The 21329-nt window shown below is 41.2% G+C and overlaps 1 protein-coding gene across 2 annotated transcripts in view; it reads left to right on the top strand.

Moving 5' to 3' along the window:
- Positions 1 to 21329, top strand: part of LOC127639279 (oxysterol-binding protein-related protein 8-like) — a 95007-nt gene that overhangs the window by 4717 nt on the left and 68961 nt on the right. For both annotated transcript variants that reach the window (XM_052121207.1, XM_052121204.1), the window contains exon 2: positions 20507 to 20597. Coding sequence is in view for 1 of the 2 variants with exons in the window: in XM_052121204.1 (XP_051977164.1) it covers positions 20553 to 20597 (45 nt within the window). In the remaining variant the exon portion in view is untranslated. The remainder of the gene's footprint in view (positions 1 to 20506; positions 20598 to 21329) is intronic.

Below are 21329 nucleotides of genomic sequence, written 5' to 3'. Positions count from 1 at the left end.
TTATGATAAAAAAATACGTAATTGATGTTTCTCATCCACACCTATCATATTGTGTCTGAAGATATGGATTTAACCACTGGAGTCTTATGGATTACTTTTCTGCTGCCTTTATGGGGATTTTGGAGCTTCAAAGTTTTGATACCCATTCACTTGCATTGTATAAACCTAGAGAGCTGAAATATTCTACCTTCATTTGTGTTCCACAGAAGAAAGAAAGTCATACACATCTGAGATGGGCATGAGGGTGAGTACATTGACATTTACATTTATGCATTTGGCAGACGCTTTTATCCAAAGCGACTTACAGAGCCCTTATTACAGGGACAATCCCCCCGGAGCAACCTGGAGTTAAGTGTCTTGCTCAAGGACACAATGGTGGTGGCTGTGGGGATCGAACCAGTGACCTTCTGATTAACAGTTATGATTCTGATTAACAGTTATGTGCTTTAGCCCACTACACCACCACCACTAGTAAATGATGAGGGAATTTTCATTTTTGGGTAAACTGTCCCTTTCAGCTAAATCAGCAAGATGGTTGTGGCCACTCTTTTTATAAAAAAAAAAAGAAGCAAAAATCTGGGTTACAGTGAGGCACTTACAATGGAAGTGAATGGGGCCAGATTTGAAGACAGAAATATGAAGCTGTTCATTTGATAAAATCACAGGATTCTTCTGGTAAAACTTATTATTATTATTATTTGAGATGTAAAGTTGTTTATATCGTTGTTTTAGGGTTTATGGTGCTATATCGTCATGGCAACAATGTCATAGAAAAGTTTAGTAATCGATTTTATGACACTAAAATCATGTTAACAAGCATGTTGTTAACAGTGAGTATTTTTACAGATTGGCCCCATTTACTTCCATTGTCAGTGCCTCACTGTAACCCATATTTTTGCTTATTTTGTTTTTAAAGAAAAAAACATTATGCCACAAATTATTTCTATTAAGCTTTACTTGTTTTGAACATGTAGTATTCCTTTAATCATTTGATGCCTGTCAAGGAAAGACCCTTTATTTTCGTTAGATTAGACATGAACTGATACATAACCCTTCCCCTCTTGTTGTGATACTGTGAACGTACTCGGATTGCACAGTACCGTTGTGTATCTCTGACCTTTGCGTAAAGGTTCATGTTTTCACTTTCTCCCTGAAGCTGATAGTTGTTCAGAAACTTGACCACACACTTCCACATGATTTCTATGCTGCCATGTTCAAGTCTCATTGTGAAATATAAGGTGTAGCACCTGTGTTATAATTAGGAATATTAGTAACAGTACAACTACTATCTTAACATGTTGTCCTATCCTGTTAAAAACAATTCGGAGCTCACTTTTCTGCTGGGCCGATTTGTTCTTGGTCTGCCAATATTTTTTCCCACAAAATACATTGTTTTTAGCAACATATTTAATATGTGTCAAAGAAATCTACGGTATGTGATTATGTGATATTTGTCATGAAATTTGTTTGTTTGTTTGCAAGTTACAAGTTTATAATTTGCGCTATTAAACATTATAGTACAAGATGGCTATAAATCGATAAACACACTTTTTTTGGAAAACGAGACTGCATTCAGTTTACCTTGGTGACATAATTAAATCAGCAGAATAAGTCCAGTCCATATGCATAGCTCTTAGATTCTAGATTCAAGATCCAAAATTCAGAGGAACAGAAAAGTTTATACTATATTGCACGTGTTCAAACATTACGAGAGACTGGAGACAGTGGTCGTCATTTGCCTGTCAAATGGAGTTTCCATTCCCATGTTGTTATAAGTTACTGACGCTGATGGTGCATTTGTCATCTTATTTTGCATAGTATTAGTAGCTGAAACACCAAGAGGATGGAATCGAAAAACATCTCTTTGTTTACATACATAGTCATTGCTACATCTCTTGTCAAAATGATCAAATATTGAGTTTGTGAATGATTCATTATTTGATTGTCATTGTACAAGATGTTTGTGGCCAGCATACAAAATCCTAGCTATCTTCACCTAGTTTGCCGCATTCAGCACCTCAGCAGATTCATTTACATTAATGATGAGCCCCGCTGACATGGAAGCTCTCAAGTCAGCAGCCTTAATCTCCCGACGCTGCCTTCACTTTCCCTTCAATACAAACCAAATGGAGTTTTAATCCTCATTAAATCCATCAGCTTCATTAAGCCAGTGTTTCTGTGTTGTCTGTCCTTCATAAGGCTGTGAATGTCAAACCCGTGAGGTTTTTTTTTTTATGTCTGAATCCTGTTCCTTGTGATTTGAAAGGGTTGAAAACTGGCTTGCATATTTCGGACAACTATAATGATCGGAAAGCTTAGCCTGGCTGAAAATGTTGTTGTTAAAGTTTCAATGGTTGATGTTGAAATTTAGGGCTGTCACGATTACGAATTTTGGCTGGCGATTAATTGCCAAAGAAATAATTGCGATTATGACGATTAAGGCTTTAAAAACGTGTATGAATGACATGAATGTCAGCATGAAATGGAAGATGTGACCGAGTTTACTAATGTATTGTTAACAAGAAACAAATATGGGGCGGGTTTTTTGAGTTTATCCATTGATTGATGATTGGATTGTGAAATATGGGTGTTGCATAGTGGAACGGAGGCAGATCTGAATGCGAGTTTGCACTGGACACACACTTGCCACCGTGCTGCTCGAGTCCGAGCCGGTTATCGGTGAAATTGAGCAACGATCTCAACACATTGATGATCAAATTTAAAACATAAATGCACGAGCACATCACTGTCTTTGCTTATGAAGAGGCCGTAGCCGTTGAAAAACTAGTGAGTGAAGACAATACACTAAATATAAAGGAGAAATAAAAATGTACTCGTGCTTTGTATCCCAAGATAACTGCATTCAAAAGTATAAATAAATCCAAAGCGTTGGATTCATTAGTGATCACCTCCGCATTTCAGGTGTGAAATGTCTCGAAATCAACCGTGAAGTCGCCAGTGTTCCTCCTCATTCGAAATGTAAATTTAAGCCAGCTGACCCATAACTAAGCAAGATGGTTAAGGAACGATAGTTTTGAAGGAAAACAGATGAAAATACACATTGCCATCTTCACCAACTTGCGATTTATGCTTCAACACTATGCAAGTTTGTGGTATTTATAAGAAAGAGGCGGGGTTTAAGCAGACTAAATGATTGGAAGATGGAGTTATTACATTTTGATTAAAGATTACGAGGTCTAAAAAACTAAAAACATATGCATGGATGAATCGTTCACAATAAGATCAATTACATGCATTTAGAAAATAGATTTCATGCTGACTTTAAATATTAATATATTTCTAAATACTTAAAAAATGTGTCTCTTTTTGATCGGAGTGTCAAGGGAGTGGGCGGTTGCTGCGGAGCTCTTTTGGTGCACATTGCTGGCTGTGATTATGTGATTGGTGGATTGTTTCCCTTTGGGATCATGCTGTTCAGTAGGGCTGCAACTAATGATTATTTTGATAATCGATTAATCTAAAGATTATTAGAACAATTATTTGACTATTCGGCGATTAATCGTTAGCTCTTAACCGATGATTTAGCTTGTGCCCCGACTTAAAAGGTTGTATTAAATGTGCTTACTAGCAATTATGAGGACAATTAAAAATACCTCAGTGACATTCACTGAATTAAAGGTGGAAAAATAATTTTAAGTTTAATCACTGCAAAAAATCTTTTTGTTATCAAGTGTTTTGTCTTGTTTTCCATTTAAAATTGTCCAAGATATACATTTACTTAAGAAGCAACATATTTAGACTTGCTTTAAGAGGATGTATCTTAAATATACAGTAAGAGTATTTTGTATATTAGTGTATTTTTCACTTGGCGAGTGCAGTAAAGACAACATATACTTATATTCAAGACCTATTCTCTAAAAGCAAGTCTAAATATCTTATTTGCTGCTTCTGAACGCATCCTTTTAGATTTTTAGATATTTTAAAATATTTGTATTTTTTATATTATTTTCAACATTCTCAGATAACAATTTTTTTCTTCTGCAATATAGCTGCTAAAGTAAATGTACATTGTTTTAAAGTTGTTTTAGATATATTTATTGGAAAACAAGCCAAAACAAAAACATATTGTTTTTCAGTGTATCATGGGGTGAAGACTCGCTCACATTTCAAGCTGCATATTGCCAATTTCCTTCACGATAACAAATGCACAGTGACATGTATTATGATTCAATAAGTCACGAGCAATCATGTTATAGTCTAGCTGCATAAAGCGTGTGCGCTCGAGGGACAAACGTCCCGTGACAGAGTGTGCATCAGCCGGATGCAGTTTCAATCTCTCCCCCTTAGATCGGGACATTCGCGCAACTCATAGAAGAGGCGCTGACCGCACAGAGAAATTCCAGTTTCAGAGTTTGTAGTTATTTACATGATCTGCTTCCGTATTATTTGAACTTTAATAAAGCTATAACGCATTCAATATAACTGCATATAAGATCAGTTAGATAATCCTTTAAAGAGCTCCGGCTCCACTTATTTCACAACAAGAATGCTTCTGTATTTACTTATTTAGTATTTTAGCATTATAATTCCCTCATACTTTGCAATCTAAATTAGCTGAAGCTTTGAATGTTTATGTCTAGGCACGAACTGCAGTGCCGCTCTCACGTGTCATCATCAGAGTTTAATGCAATCTCATTTTTGTCAACAATTTTGGTTGTCGATAACAGGCGGCGCGAATGTAGCGAATGCCGTGACTTGAACACGCGAAATAGCTTCGTTCGCTTAAATCCGCATGACGCGTTGTCGCGAAAGCCTATCAGCATTGAGATTGTCCGGATGTCAATGACGTACCGACGTAGTAGCAGAAGAAATCTGGAAAAATTTATGAAAAACTTGTGGGCACCCGGAATTGTACGACACAACGTCATACATGTACAGAGACCGGACGAAAAAAGACATCGCTTCGAGGAAAGTGAGCGAGGAAGTTGGACTACCTGGTAAGTTCTGAAAATATGCGCGTCTACTTGATTCCAGCTATTGGTCGAGCTTTACTATGAACCAAGTCGTAGAAGCCCCGCCTCCTGTCCTTTTCCGGAAGAGAAGGATTATAAATGTACATACACATTTATAACCCAGCGGTCAAACTCGTGTGAGCACTGCGAGGTGCAACTTTTCTTCACGTTGTATGTGAACGCACCAGAAGACATATTTTTAGACGGGAGCCCTGTATTGTGTGCTGGCTAGATTCACAAATATATCTCCAGAACACTCTTAATACTTAGCTGTAATGGATGTAACAGCTCACATGAGAGCGGTGTCCTGTGTGAGCCTTACAAACTCTTACAAATACTTTACAGGAAATGTTTAATCTGAAAGTGCAATTCTGAGATAAGTTGTGAAATAGTTAGCTTGCAAAGTGTTCTTATGATAATTCTGAACCATAAATGCCACTTGGTTTTAAATGTTGTCACCTAGAGCAATGACATTCACAAATGTTTACTGTGACTTAAGTGTCCAAGTACTTCTAGGAGATAAAGAACTCTGGATTGTGTTGCTCACATTGGGCTGTGATTAAACCACATCACACGCCTCTTCCAAAGAATCTATGGTGTGTTGCTGTGGTTTGACTTAAGGATAATGAAGTTAATGGACTTGTGTGTATAGAACAGAGGAAGTCAATGTCAATATGACTGAACAATGCATGTGACTGTAGTTCTGGTATTTTGTTTATTATTAAAACATGATAGAATAGCTGTCTGCGTCAGTGGTACAGAGGAATCTCATTAATAAAGTTCCCTTTCTTGTGTTTATTGCTATGGAAATCTCTATTGCTTACTATTTATAGAAACACTCTACATGTACCACACTTCACTTTAGGCATTGTTTTCTTTGCAGTTATTGGTTTGTCTTGTCAAACCCCACTGATAATTATGAACATAGCAATCTAGATGGTTTAAATTCATGCTTATTTACATAATCAGACTGTAAAGCAGTTCATTGGAAAGGAGGAGCGAGAACCGGCTTGACGACATAAATTATATTGTAATGATTAACTTAAACAAAAGACAAACACACACACGACAGACATGCCCGTAAAGGATCTCTCTCTCATCGCACCACCATCCCTCTCGGAGGCTTAATTAGCCTGATAAGGGACCGGGTGTGTATAATCACGACCCGACCCCTCCCTACGCCCTGTCACATTCCTCCCTCGTTCTCTCAGGCAGGGGAGCCCCCGGCATGACGTACACCCCCCTCTTTCCCTGGGGGAGGGCGTGCCCTAAGCCCCGTCTGCCGGCAGGTCATCCCTGACTACCTGGATGAGGGAGGGGACAAGGGGAGGGAAACGGAAATATAAAAAATGGGGGGGTACTTCCTGTAACAGTGTAGTACCCCCAAAAAACACTGTAAAATTTAAACAAGAGGGAAAAGGCCATCGCAGATCGGCAGTGAGAGAGAGATGAAAAACAAAATATAATTACTCGCCAGTTCTCCGATACGCCGTAGCTTGTTCCTCGGCCACTCCTCCACCCTCTAACGGACGACAGCCGCGCCTCTCCGGAGAGATCGGAGGCAGTCCTCCAGCCCCTGGCGGATGGAACGCCCCGCCGCAATCTCGGGGAACAGAAGGGGTCTCCCCCGCCCCTGGCAGCGGTTCTCCCACTCCAGGCGGTCGGCAGCGAGCCCCTTCTCCCCTTGTGGTCGTCGGCCGTTCCTCCGCTTCCGTGGCTGCTCTGTTGGGCTGGATGGTAGTGGCGAGAACTCTACTACGGCGTATCCCTCCTCCTTCCCGGGTTTCGGCACCAGTGTAAAGGGATCAATGGAAAGGAGGAGGCGAGAACCAGCTTGACGACATAAATCATATTTTAATGATTAACTTAAACAAAAGACAAACACACACACATGACAGACATGTCCGTAAACGTTGCACCACCGTCCGCAAGACCTTTCGTTTCACACAGACCTTAATGAATGTGCTATAAAGGAATATTTCACCCCAAAATTCTAGTGATTTGGTTAAGAGCTCAGCTCAATACCTCTGGTCTCCTTTGATGTGGTTGAGGGTCTTTCTCTTGTTTCTTGACTGTCATGGTAATGAAGTTTTGTTTGACTGAAGGAATACTGCTCGCCCGCATGGCACAGATTCCCAGCTGAGAGCTGTGTTTAAGGGTTCTTGTATTTGTGCTGGGGGCCCTCACAAAGGTGGACGGCAGGGAACACAACCAGCTGTGAGGAGAGGAGGTTAGGAAATACTGAAAGAAAAGAGCGACTAGAGGGCTCTGCCAACATCTTCAAATTATTACTTTATCTGCCAACATTTTCTCTTGTCTCTTCTTGTTGTTTTTAACAGAAACAAGTTTCAACAAAATGTGTTAATGATTATAATAATATTATTAATGGGCTGGAAATCGCAGTCTTCATTTCAGCTATCCCGAGATCGATTTTTATAATCATAAGATTGATCTCAGTGAGGTGTGCTCACTACTTCGATCACAAGACAACCACTGGTTAATCTCATTAACGAGAGTAGAGAGAGAAACTACAGAAGAACACACCCTATATGCGTTCTACGATGCGATAATTGCTCCTGAAAGGTAGCAAAAATGCTCTGTGTAAAATGCTATCAGAACTACTCTGGTTAAAGAGAACCATTAAACACTTTAATCTGGCATCTTCATCTCTCTGAAGCCCCATCTGACCTACAGGTATTTTCCTTGCCATGTGAATCAGTCAGATTGGTAAATATAAATATGTAAAAAATGTTAACCCTTGTGCGTTAATAAAAAATGTTACTCAGAGGAAACTCTAAAATTTCCATGTCAAAAAAACAAAAATTATATATTCATATTATTTTCCACTGTCAATGAGTTAATTTACTAACAATAATAATAACATCAGTTCTGATCATAACTACCAAATATTCATTCATTTTCAGTATTTGAACACTTTAAATGCCAGTTTGTTTATATAATGCCACTGTTGTTTTTTATGAAAAAACCCCACAAAAAATATTGACAAAAAAATGAAATATTTTTATATACAAAATTTTAAGGGGATTTTTTTTGTGGATTATCACAGTCTCGGATATGTCAGTGATTAGCAACAACATTGATTTTGATGCATTTTTTTTTTTGTGCATTGTCAGATAATAAAAATTATCTGATAAATAAAATAATAAAATTATCCTCACTCAAGACCTTAGAGGACAAAAATATCTGCGTCAAAAAACTGCCATAAAGATATTATATATTCATATTATTTTTGACTTTCACTGTCTTTTGATTTTTTTTAACTAACATCAGTCCTAATCATAATTACCAAATATTCATACATTTTCAGGATTTTAACCCTTTAAATGCCAGTTTGTTTATATAATGCCACTGTTGTTTTTACACACACACACACACACACACACACTTCTCAATACACACATACAAAACACAATCTGACATCCATACCAACACACCCACACAATTTTAGCTGCATTATTTATTAAATTGGCCTGCAGGTCTCTATAATACAGCAAACAGAAAATAGGTGAAAAGCTTGTATTTGCTCCATAGACTCCATGAGAAAAATGGCGCCATCTTGTGGAAAATATAGAAATTTACATTTTGAAGCCAGGGCTCTTGAATGAAAGTATAATATCATAGAATTCATGATTTTATGCTTTAATGGCACTTGGGTCAAATATTGCAGTTTCAATGGGGACGTTTCTGTACTGAAGGTCCTTAGTGTGACTATTTTGTGTACTCAGTGTATTATAGATGTATTTTAGGAACTGAGGTTGAAATATCCCCAAAAATACACTCCTTTGGCAAAATGTACGCCAAAATGATCGAAAAGACAAAAATGTCCTGAAGGTCGCACAAAGGGTTAAGTATGTAAAAATATGCATAAATAATGGTATGGGCGATTAATACAATTTTATTTTAAATTACGAATTTGTCTCGCAATGATTATGAAAATAAGATAATGTAGATAAAACGATTATTGTGCCGCATTCTGTTTTGCAATGAAACACCCCGCCATTATATAATTAAAGCATCCTTTATTAAAAATCCATCTGGCCCCAGAGCCTTGCAAGTTGGCAAGTCCTTAATTAACTCGCCAAGCTCCTCCAAGTTTATCTCAGAAACAAGAGAATATTTTTGCTCAGTCATCAGTTTAGGAAGTTCTAATGGTTCCACTAAGTTTCTAATATCAAGTCATCAGTAGACGTACACCATTGTACACCAGCAATCATGCCATGGTCCAAATCACTGAGATCACATTTATTCCCCTTTCTGATGGTTGATGTGAACATTAACTGAAGCTCCTGACCCGTATCTGAATAATATTATGAATTGCACTGCTGATTAGATAATCTCATGGATGATTGTTGGTGCCAGACGGGCTGGTTTGAGTATTTCTGGGATTTTCACGCACAACAGTCTCTAGAATTTACTCAGAATGGTGCCAAAAAACATCCTGTGAGCGGTTGATCGTGGACGGTAACGCCTTGTTGATGAGAGAGGTCAACAGAGATTGACCAGACTGGTTTGAACTGACAAAGTCTACAGTAACTCAGATAACCACTCTGTACAATTGCGATGAGAAGAATTGAATCTCTGAATACTACACAATATTAGGCAGGTGGTTTTAATGTTGTGGCTGATTGTTGTATATTGAGAGACCTGAGCTATACCTGGAGACCAGAACATTGTAAAAACAAGGAGATGAGGGCTGTCACAATTATGAAATTTGAAATGACATGAAAAATAATGTTTAAAAAAGCACGCGTCTCATGTGTTTCACTGTGTGTCATTAACACTGCATATATGAACTCGCAATGACCAGAAACATTTGCTATAACACGATTGTTTAAAGTGAAGCCGGAGCACTTTGCGTTCACTATCAAAGTTTATATTTGTTTGTTTATATTTTCGTGGGAGTTTGGCTTGAGTCTGCTGATGTTGTGTGCATCCCGTCCGGAATAGTGCATGATCCGCTTCTCTCACATGCTCTTCCGTTCAGGAGCTGCTGGTTGACATACGTGGTGCAGCTCAATGACACTCGGAGATAAACTTAATGACCCACAAATGCACCATTGACGACATTAACCAATATATTAGTTTAAAATTCCCTTATTTGGGCATACAATAAATTATAAATGAGATTGGAATTTGAAGTGCTCAAAAATCACGGTTGTCTCAAATAACACGATCAGATTATTATTTTATTATCACAACAGGCTTACAAGGGGCAGGACTCTTTTAACTTGGGTCAGCAAGCAACCACCCAGAACACCTTAGCAACTGCATAACAATGCCCTGGCAACCACCCACAACTCCCAAGCAATATGCCGGTGAGCTTTGCATGGTCTCTTCAAGGAAACATGCATTTATTTGCATTGATCATTTACATTGATACATTTAACTTTGTTCAACAGGTTAAAAGACGGTGTTCAGTAGCTTAGTTTTTTGGTTTTGCAGTCCGATCTCATTATTATACGTAGCTATTTGTACCGTTTAAATGTACATTTTTACATATTTACAGCTTAAGAAGCTGTTTACAAATCATGGTGTCTAACTGATGAGCGTACGTCATGGAAAGCTGCTCGGATGTGAGCAGAGACTCTTGTCTAGAAAACACAGAGCTGACCTGCTAATCCGTCTAAGCCCTGGTGCTGAAAAGTGTAAGACAATGTGAAAGAGAGGTAGCGAGAGTGATGGTGGCGTGCTGACAGGCTATAGTAGCCACGTATCATCAGCTCTGCCCTGAGTGAGCAGTGGCTCAAACTGAAAGGTTGTAGGATCGAACCAAGGCAGAGCTGATCAAAAGTGTCAAACATGTCCGCTTTATGATGATTTATTTTCAGAGGAAAAACAAATTAAAATATAGGGCTGGGCAATATGACGGCATGTATCATGGCGACTATAGAAAGTGTCAGTCTATAGAGGTTTTGCTCTATCATGCATATCACTATATGTAAATGTCCAGGTGTGTGGTTTGTGCATATCCATCTGCGGGCAAGGCTTCACGTGAGACTGAGAGAACTGAGAAGACATTGGCTGGGTTTCCCAAACCAGCATGCAGATTGCTCATTATAAAGTTGAAATTAGATGCTTCGTTACGGGAGCTGTCCAGTCCAAATTGGTGCTGATCACTTTGGCCAGTTTGTCCAGGATATTGTCTACTCAACTTGAGAAAATAATACGGAAATACTAACAAACATAGAAGTAGTTTGTATGCTTGTCGAGGCGCTGAAATGCATTAACCATAACAGAATTTAATGAAAGAAATAATGATGGCTTTAGTAAGATGGAGTTTCATATGTGTTGATGCTCAATCATAGAGATTAATGAAAGTGACCCAATAAATGCATGTACATGATGTGATTCATAAGGGGCTTTCACGTAGCCTAAAGTTTTGTTGCTTTGGCTGGAACCTGAACAAATGCACACAGAACAGGATTCAAATGACGGCCATCAGTATTGAACTACTCATAGACCTGTCTAAATATTAATAAATCATCTGGATAGAGTGTGAGGCACTGTGTAGGCTACTTGTAGCCTTACTGCCATTATGCATCATGCAATTTGTTACTGCCTTTTAAAAAGACTTTTGGCAAGATGATTTGAAACATTGAAGGAAAGAGGAAGAGATTGAGGAAGAGAGAAAGGGAATCTCTCATGGCACACACTCACTCTAATCTCCTTTGTCTTTCTATTGCCATTACAATTATGCTTATCAAAGAAGGCGAATATAACTTGTAATAATAATTTATATCACGTCGCATGTGCAGACTGCGGAGACTGCCTATTGATTTCATAGCGATTTTATTCGACACTTTTTTTTATCCTCTGAAATAGTTGACAATGGCTTTTCAATGATCAAAATATTGCCTTGGATAAACTCTGAAAGATGCCAGAAAGATATGTTTAAGTTGCACTTAATGGACTTAAGAGCGGTTCAAAGCTCTAGTTAATTTCCAAAAGTTTTTACGAACTCCTTCTTGATGACTGTGGCAGGGCGGAGGGCGGGGCCAGGTTGTGATTATACACACCCGGTCCCTTATCAGGCAAATGGTGGTGTGACGAGAGAGAGATAGTTTACGGACATGTCCATCGTGTGTGTGTGTGTGTTTTAAGTTTATCATTAAAACTATTATATTGACAAGCCGGTTCTTGCCTCCTCCTTTCCATTCAATTACGTTACACTGGTGCCGAAGCCTGGGAAGGAGGAGGGATGCCTGTCGCGGAGTCCTCGACACTGCCGTCCTTCCAGGGGAGCGCCGCTGCCATCCATCGGGGGAGGGAGTAGACTGACCGCCTGGACGCAGTGAACGGCCGCCGTCCGCGAGGCGAGTGGGGACTGGACTCACCGAACACCTGGAACGATGGAGCCGCTGCCAGGGACGGAGGAGAGCCCTGCCATCCCCCAGAAACGCGGAGGGGTCGAAGAAAGACCACCGTCCGCGAGGGGAGGAGGGAAGTGTCTCCCCGACCGCCTGGAGCGGTAGGGCCGCTGCCAGGGGCGGAGGATGGTCCACACGAGTCGCCGAGAACGCGGAGGGGCGTTCTGACTGCCGGGGGTCGTGAGTCTGTGAGGGCGGGTTGTGATTATACACACGCGATCCCTTATCAGGCTAATTAAGCCTCCGAGAGGGATAAAGGCCTATGGCAGATGGTGGTGCGACGAGAGAGAGATAGTTTACAGACCTTTCCGTCATGTGTGTGTTTGTATCTTTTTAAGTTTATCATTAAAACTATTATTTATATTGACAAGTCGGTTCTCGCCTCCTCCTTTCCATTAAATTACGTTACAAAGTGACATACTGTTCATCTTGTGTTCATCGCTTCATAAGGGCTAAGTCAGCTTCTCATCTGAGTGTTGAGCTCACTTTCTCTGAAGCAAGTGTGCGCGAGTTCAGAAAGTAAAAAAATATGGAAAATATGCCTTCATTCATGTTTGTATTTATTTTTTTCCCTTTTATCCCAATTTGGAATGCCCAATTCCCAGTGCTCTCTAGCCTAACACAAGGAAGAATAATATTTAATTGTTTTTATTTATATGCACCCATATTATACAATGATACATAGCCTAATAAAGCAGTATATAGTCACTTATTTGTATTAAACATTTATGTGAGTGAACTGCTCTTATTGTTTGGAACCCAGATTAATATTATATAATGCTGAATTATTATGGTGGGACCCAGTCAAGTTCATTTTTATAATATAATACTGAATAAGTATTAATATTATATTAAGGATCAGATTTGACATATACATTGATGTGTTTCTGTCATATGTATTTCACCTGGATCTTTTATTTTGGCAGAACACTGAAAGTGCATTGAAGTGTCAGTGTTTGTATTTGACATTTTACAGTGTCCCTCATTACAAAGCTGGTGAGACGGGTTGGGGATTGGGAGTGGGCGGGGCCAAGGGTGCGATGATGTTAAGTAGGCATTGATGTTGCTGCTGTAGAGGCGGTCATGAATTAATGAGGACCCTTTATGACATCACAATATTACGGAAGTAGAGAATGAGGCTGTGGCGAGCAGGGTGGGGCCGAGCGGCGTCTGGGCAGAGCTAGGTACACCTGTGCCATACCGGTCACGTGTCCGAGTGAGGGGCGGCGAGAGTATTTAAGGAGAGGAGACATCGGCAGACGAGAGAGAGAGATGCTCAAAGCTGTCTGTGTGTCAGAGTGGTGTTGCTGAAAAGCGTCCTTATTGCGGCAACTGAAAAGTGCAGCAATAAATGTCTTTGTGTTTTGTCAAGCTGGCCCCAGGTTCTACCCCAAACTAATTCTCGCGTAGCTGAATGTTACAGTCTACAGTAACGAGAAGACTCTAGCATGTTAAATGGTTAGACTAAGGGTGCGTTCCATTCAAAAGTGCCCTATTCCCTTGGAAGTCCACGGTGAAATCTTTGGAGGACTGAAAAGTGTGGGGATCAAAACTAGCATTCATTCGAAACTCACTTTTTAAGTCATTTTAATTGGAAATTCTGTTTGGATCAACCTTACAGTATGATTGTTTGGAACATAGGGTAGGTGTTAAATGAACAAAGGGGTGTTTCTCGAGCTAAATGTTGCTCGCCGTTCCTGCTAGCTGGACTGCCTGCAGCTTCAGTCTCTGTTCTCAGACCAGCTTTCACCTGCACACTCTTTGTACTTCACTGAACGCATTGAAGTTCCTTTGATGTCGCGCCTGGCACTGTTTCCGTTGCCTTTGTTGTCCAGCGTGTGTAAGCACCATTGTTATAGGCTGATATGTTTCATCTGCAGGCTGAGAAAAATATGTTGTATGATGCATATTCAGATATTCATATAAAGCTTTATTGATGTGTATATAAACACACAAAGGTTTAGAAACTGTTTGTCTCAGTGCAAAGTTCACTCTCCAGATGGTTTGTGTCCCACTGGTAGACTTGTGTGTATGTGTTAATATGACAAGGTCTCTCTAGAAGTCACACACACATTGTGTTGACTAGTGACATTTAAACAATTTCACACCCTGCTCTGAATTGAGTTGATGCTTAAAAAAACCCTTCTAGATAGATAGATAGACCGACAGACAAACAAACAGACAGACAGAAACTGGCCCCTGTCTACTTTCTCCAGTTTATTTTTTTTACTTCATGACCTTCAGGTCTAATTATAGATCAGAAGTTTCCATCAGTGACGCTTTGCTCGGTGCAGTTGACAGGCCAAGCGTTGCTGTTTCTGGGCGAGTGTGGGCCGTTTGACTGACAGAGAGATGGTGGAGATAAAGAGTCCTTTTTAAGGAAAGAGAAAAGCAAATGATCGGAAGCACCTGTGTGACAGCGCTGTCGATGTTTGAGCTTCAAATAGTCCTCTGTGTCAAAATGGCAATGCTATTTTTTTATTTATTCTTTTGAGTGTCGAATGTGCAGGAAAGTGAGGGTACTTGTGAAGAAAAAAAAAATGGTCAGAGATGTGAGAGAATAGAGGAATTCTGGTTTATTAATTTTATTTTCATTGGAGTAGATAGATCACACGGTTACATATGATTTTCACGTAGCTTTGTACAACTTACGGGAGTCAGGGTTGACAGATTTGGATCATTCCACCTGGAAACAAAATCTTGCTTATAAGGTACCGGTTTGGTCCAGTGGGTTGATAACTGGATTTGGCCAAGTTCACTAGGTTTGTACCTTCAAATCTGGTGAATTATATACAGTTTGCATCAAGTGAGCTTTATGTTCAGACAAAGATTGAAAAAATTGCTAATGATCTTTTTTGGTCCCTAGCAGCTGTTGCCAATGATCGCATGTTGATTAGTATTTCCTTGACAATGCCAGTGAATGAATTGAATCTTATTTAATGGGCAGAAAAGAGACAAATATTAATTCAGTCTGTTTAATGTGTCATGGCATGAGAATCACATTGTAAACATAAAAGAGTTCATTTAACATTAGAGTTCACTGTTTCAGAACTCGAAACTTCCTTCTCATTGCAAAATGCTCATTTGATGAAACCAAGCTGCCACAACAACACATCAACACCTACTTTATTTGATCACTTCTGTGGCCTCGCCCAGCAGCGGTGAAAAGTGAGAGAGCAGGTCAATCAAGAGCACAGAGCCAATCAGAACAGTGGACGTTTACTGTCAAGTCTTAAAGGGATATTTCACCCAAAAATGAAAATTCTCTCATCATTTACTTACCCTCATGATATCCCAGGTGTGTATGACTTTCAGTCTTCACCAGAACACGATTGAAGAAAAATAGAAAAATATCTCTGCTCAGTAGGTCCTTAATTTGCAAGTGTATGACTTTTGAAGCTCCAAAAAGAACAGATAGTCAGCATAAACGTCATCCATACGACTCCAGCTGTTAAAATAACGTCTAAAGAGACACAATCGCTTTTAGTGCGAAAACATTTGGAATGCTCAAGTCCTCGTGGTCGCGTAGTGACCGGGTGGCGGAGGACGAATCCCAGCTGCGTCCGCGTCTGAGACCGTCAACCTGCGCATCTTATCACGTGGCTTGTTGAGCGTGTTGGAACGGAGACACGGCACGTGTGGAGGCTTCACGCCATCCACCGCAGCATCCACGCACAACTCACAACGTGCCCTACTGAGAACGAACCACATTATAGTGACTACGAGGAGGTTACTCCGTGTGAATCTACCCTCCCTAGCAACCGGGCCAATTTGGTTGCTTAGGAGACCTGGCTGGAGTTACTCAGCTCACCCCGAATAGCAAACTCCAGGGATGGTAGCAAGCATCTTTACCACTGAGCTACCCAGGCCCCCCAAAAGAGCAATATTTAAAGTATTTTTTTAATCATCGCTTCTGGTCAGTAGCGGTATGCGCGTGGGATGTGATCACCTTGGCATGCTCAGGGTTTCCCGCAGAAAATGTGTTAGTTAAGGTGGTGGTGGTGGTGGTGTGTGTGTGGGGTGGGGGTATTTGGCACTTGTGCAATTCTACATATACCTTAGTTCCGTGGTTCTCCAATTTTTTAGAGTGCCGTACCCCTCTTCCACTTAGACTGTCAAAGGGACAATATTTGCTCCCTTTAATCAATTTTCCCATTTCATTTTTTACCTTTGTAATACCTTTAAAAAAAAAATAATGCCTTAAATAAAACAATGTTCAATAAATAGGCAATGTTAAAATCGTTTAATATTAATAAAAGTATTATATAAATATATATAAATAATATACTTTTATATAATAAAAAATATTATATAAAAGTATATTAAAATCGCCAGTAGGTGGCGGTAACTCATTGTCTTTATCTGTGAGTCATCGAGTCATTCATTGAATCTCACGATTCGTTCAAAGCCACAGATTTCATTGCAAAATAGAGCAATACGCCTGACTATACTGTTTTAAATGTAGTTGTGGCAGGGTGGAGGGCGGGGCCGGGTCGTGATCCTGCGCGCCCGGTCCCGTATTAGGCTAATTATCTGTCCCTGAGGTTTAAAGGCCGACAGCAGAGGGCTGTGCGAGAGAGAGATCGATTAGCGGACATGTCCGCCATGTGTGTTTGTTTATGTGTACTGTTAAGTTTTTCATTAAAATATTATTTATGTTGAAAAGCCGGTTCTCGCCTCCTCCTTGCCCCATCCTTGAGCTGTTTTACACTGGTGCCGAAAGCCCGGGAGGGAGGAGGGAGAGAGAGATCGTTAGCGGACATGTCCGCCATGTGTGTTTGTTTATGTGTACTGTTAAGTTTTTCATTAAAATATTATTTATGTTGAAAAGCCGGTTCTCGCCTCCTCCTTGCCCCATCCTTGAGCTGTTTTACACTGGTGCCGAAAGCCCGGAGGGAGGAGGGATACGCCGCAGTAGAGTTCTCGCCACTACCGCCCACTCTAACGGAGCAGCCGCGCCATCTGCCGGGGACGAGGAGCCCAGCCGCCTGAGCGAGGACGATGGCCGCCGACCGCGAGGGGAGGAGGGGCTCTAGCCGACCGCCTGGAGCGAGAGAACCGCTGCCAGGGGCGGAGGAGTCGCCTACCGCCGCTGAAACGCGGGCGGGTTGGAGACCGCCGACCGCGAAGCGGGAGGGGCTCACTGCCGACCGCCTGGAGCGGAGAACCGCTGCCAGGGGCGGGGAGACCCTTCTAGTCCCCGGAACGCGGGCGGGTGTTCCGTCCGCCAGGGGCTGGAGGACTGCCGCGGATCCGCCCGAGAGGCGCGCTGTCGTCCGACAAAGGGTGGAGGAGTGGCCGAGGAACAAGCTGCGCGCGATCGGAGAACTGGCGAGTAAGAGTTTTTTTTTTTCTCATCTCTCTCTCTCTCTCTCTCTCTCACTGTCGCTCTGCGCTGGCCTTTACCTCTCTTAAAATTTATAGTTTTGGGGGTACTACACTCTTACAGGAAGTACCCCCCATTTTAATTAGTTCTGTTTCCTCCCCTTGTCCCCTCCCTCGCCCAGGTAGATGGGGATGACCTGCCGGCAGACAGCTGAAGGCGCCTCTTCCCCAGGGAAAGAGGGGGATGTACGTCAGGCCGGGGCTCCCAGCCTGAGAGAACGGGGAGGAATGTGGCAGGGTGGAGGGCGGGCCGGGTCGTGATCCTCGCGCCACCGTCCCGTGATTAGGCTAATTATCTGTCCCTGAGGTTTAAAGGCCGACAGCAGAGGGCTGTGCGAGAGAGAGAGATCGCTAGTGACATGTCCGCCATGTGTGTTTGTTTATGTGTACTGTTAAGTTTTTCATTAAAATATTATTTATGTTGAAAAGCCGGTTCTCGCCTCCTCCTTGCCCCATCCTTGAGCTGTTTTACAGTAGTAAATCACTTAATGTTACCCTTTTGTTTTGTTTTTTAACTGTTGTATAAAATCAATGTCACATTTGAAATCGTGTGGATATTCGGGAAACATTGCATCAACATTAAAAACACTGCTGGGATATCAGCCTGCATTTTGTTCGCACAAACAGCGCAAGCGGCTCGTGACACAACACAGGCCGACTGAATGACACTTCAATTTAAGTTGACAATCTCAAATGAAGATTGCTGAACTCCAGCTCGTCTGTGTTTTCAGATTGCCAGATGCGCGCGCGCATGATTGCCAGATACTATTGCAAAGACCGGGTAGAAAACATGTTCTTTAAACAGAAAAGCTCTGATTTGGGGTTTAAATTATTGAATTCTGTCATTAAACTGAAACGTTCCCACTTCAGACGACAAACTACGCTTGGCTACTATCTTGTTATGCATTTCACTTGCCTAGTAACCATAGTAACGGTGCGCACGCTTTCGCGCTTTCTGCTATGACGTGGAGTGCGGGATGCGCTCAACGTTGCATTAATTTTTAATTAGCCTGCATTAGTAACAATCCAAGGCTTTTAAGGCCTTAATTTGAGATTATTTTTCAATGCTTTTAAGATCCTGCGGGTACCCTGGTTAATGTGTCTTGTCCCCTCACAATGACAACATAGTGGTCTATGCGACCCTTGGCGCTAGATGTGGGGGTGTCCAGCGACGCGACAAAGTTGAGAAAAGTTCAACTTTGGAGCGACTAACGGAAGCGACAGCCAATAGGAGAGACGACGGGAGAGCTCACGTGATCCTTCTCTCTCGCTCAGCTCCTGCAGTAACGGAAAGATGGATGAAAGGCTAATTCTTGCTGTTAGAAATGTTCCAGTGCTCTATGATATGTCTCTTCCCACGTTCAAGGACATTTTTAAGAAAAATACTGTGTGGAAAGGTGTATCTGAGATCGCGGGGATTTTATGGACCCAGACAGACCGGCATTTGCATTTTCGCCGCAGATAAACAGCCGCTATGGCAAACAGCACGCCTTGTTTCTCATTCATCTTTGATATAAAGCATTTTATGTACTGATTCCGTTTATATTTAGTCTTTTCCCTCCAAAATGTTTGTTTTTAGTGGCAAGAAAAGAGATTCGCTGTCAACAGCAATGGAATGACATCCGTGAATAGGCAACCAGTAGTGGGAACACCCACTAGCGACTTCACCGCCAGCCACTGGCGACTTGCAGCGATAAAGTCGCTGGCAGTGTGTACGCAGCTTTACTGTTGAGTCGCTCTGCTAAAATTCGCGCTGTGAACATAAAGCCCGCCTACTTTGATTTGATTGGTCATCTCAAATATTCTGACATTGACGAGCAGTGACAGACCAATGAGGCTCAGATGAACACACACACACACACACACACGCTCACACGCTCGGCGCCGCTGCGGAAGAACGCGCTGATAACAAGACTGAAGCAAACACGAAGGCTTATCACATATTTAAAGATGGAAAGGGAGAAAACAGGACAGAGTAACACGGCGAATATCGCTCATATATATTTTTTTGACAACGTAGTTAAGGCGGCAGGCGTGTGTTGCTTAGGCGGCCGCCTTAGTTTCAAAGTGCTGCGGGAAACCCTGCATGCTCACTTGAGAACTGACGCATGTGCAACACATTCGGAGGAGCTGTTTACAAGTGAGTGTGAGGAACGCTGTACAGAAGCTTAGTTGGTTTTGGTTTAGATCTGTATTTGTTTATGTGTTCGTTTACTCACAATGGTGCATTTGTGTGCTTATCCTGGATGTCTCAACCAAGAGGAGGCTGTGACATTACGTACGTAACATGGCAACATGAATACCGGTTGAACTCAGCGCTCACGATTATGACGTTTTTTTCCGGCAAAAAAACTTTGCTAACATATATATATATACTGAGCCTTATTAGTAAAGTTTTTTGCATATATTATACATGTGTGTATATTTAGTATATAATTTAGAAATGTAAAAAACAGAAACCGACCTCTCCGCTGTTTATGCATTTCATGTGTGGTATTTTCAGATCAAACAGCAAACTACACATAAGACATCACAAATTGTTCCTAGAGGAAGTTAATAATTGCTGCAGAACTTCCTGTTTTGTGAGTGTGTATGCATGTGTGTGTGTCCATCAGAAATGGACAACGGTACAATTGTTCTTTAAAATTATTTGACATTTGTCTACATGTTTTTTGCCTAATCAGTTGTCATGTGCAACCTTCATCTCAGAGGAATAAGTTGTTAAATGATGTTAAATGTGTGTGTTTTTTTTCTCTACAGACATGCAGAACTCTGAACATTGCTGACCAGCGGCTTCTGGAGAAACATGGAGCCTTGTGCCGAATCTCAGGGTGATCCTGAGAGAGTTCTGGTAAGCACACACACAGCCATTAGCACTCACACGATCCTGTATCTGCCCTCACAATTTCAAGAACAGAGCTAATGCTAAAACACTTTAAATTCATGACATTTAAACACTCTCCATTAATGACTACATATAGCAGAAGCACGCCTCGGCTGTCAGCGCAAGAGAGACTAATGCAATGCAAAACGTTTGAGGCCTGAAGACTACATCATGATGGGATACTTTTTAGGGATGGGCACGAGTTCTCGGGTACTCGGAAGTGGCAGCAATGATCGATCATGAAAACGATGATCGATGGTGATCAAATATGACGTGACTTTTCACTTAATTCGAAATTCAGTGACAATTACCTGACAACTAACACAAGCGTGTCAAAAAGGAGCTTATTTTTAATTTTGAGATTGATTACGTTGTGATTTTGAGGGGTACATTGATTATCAGAGAAGTCTCATAGCAACCAATCTTATATGCGACGCTGAAACGCTATCATTGCGATAATCAAAAGAGAGTGTAATGAACCGTGTTTTGAACACCTGTTTCGGCAAAACATTTGCTAAACACGCTTTATTATCATTTAATGTAAGAACATTGACATGTTAATGGAGATTATTTTATAAAAGTGAATGTTTGTCACTGACTGTAAACCTCCCTGCTCCGGGTGCCGAAATGTTTGCGTGATGTAACACACATCTGCATCTCGACGAAATGGGAGTTGAAGATTTCAGAACGAGTTTCCAA

Source organism: Xyrauchen texanus, chromosome 47 (genome assembly GCF_025860055.1).
Source record: "Xyrauchen texanus isolate HMW12.3.18 chromosome 47, RBS_HiC_50CHRs, whole genome shotgun sequence".
Lineage (NCBI taxonomy): Eukaryota > Metazoa > Chordata > Actinopteri > Cypriniformes > Catostomidae > Xyrauchen > Xyrauchen texanus.
The sequence above is the reverse complement of the archived record's forward strand: the minus strand, read 5'-3'. Positions and strand labels throughout refer to the sequence as shown.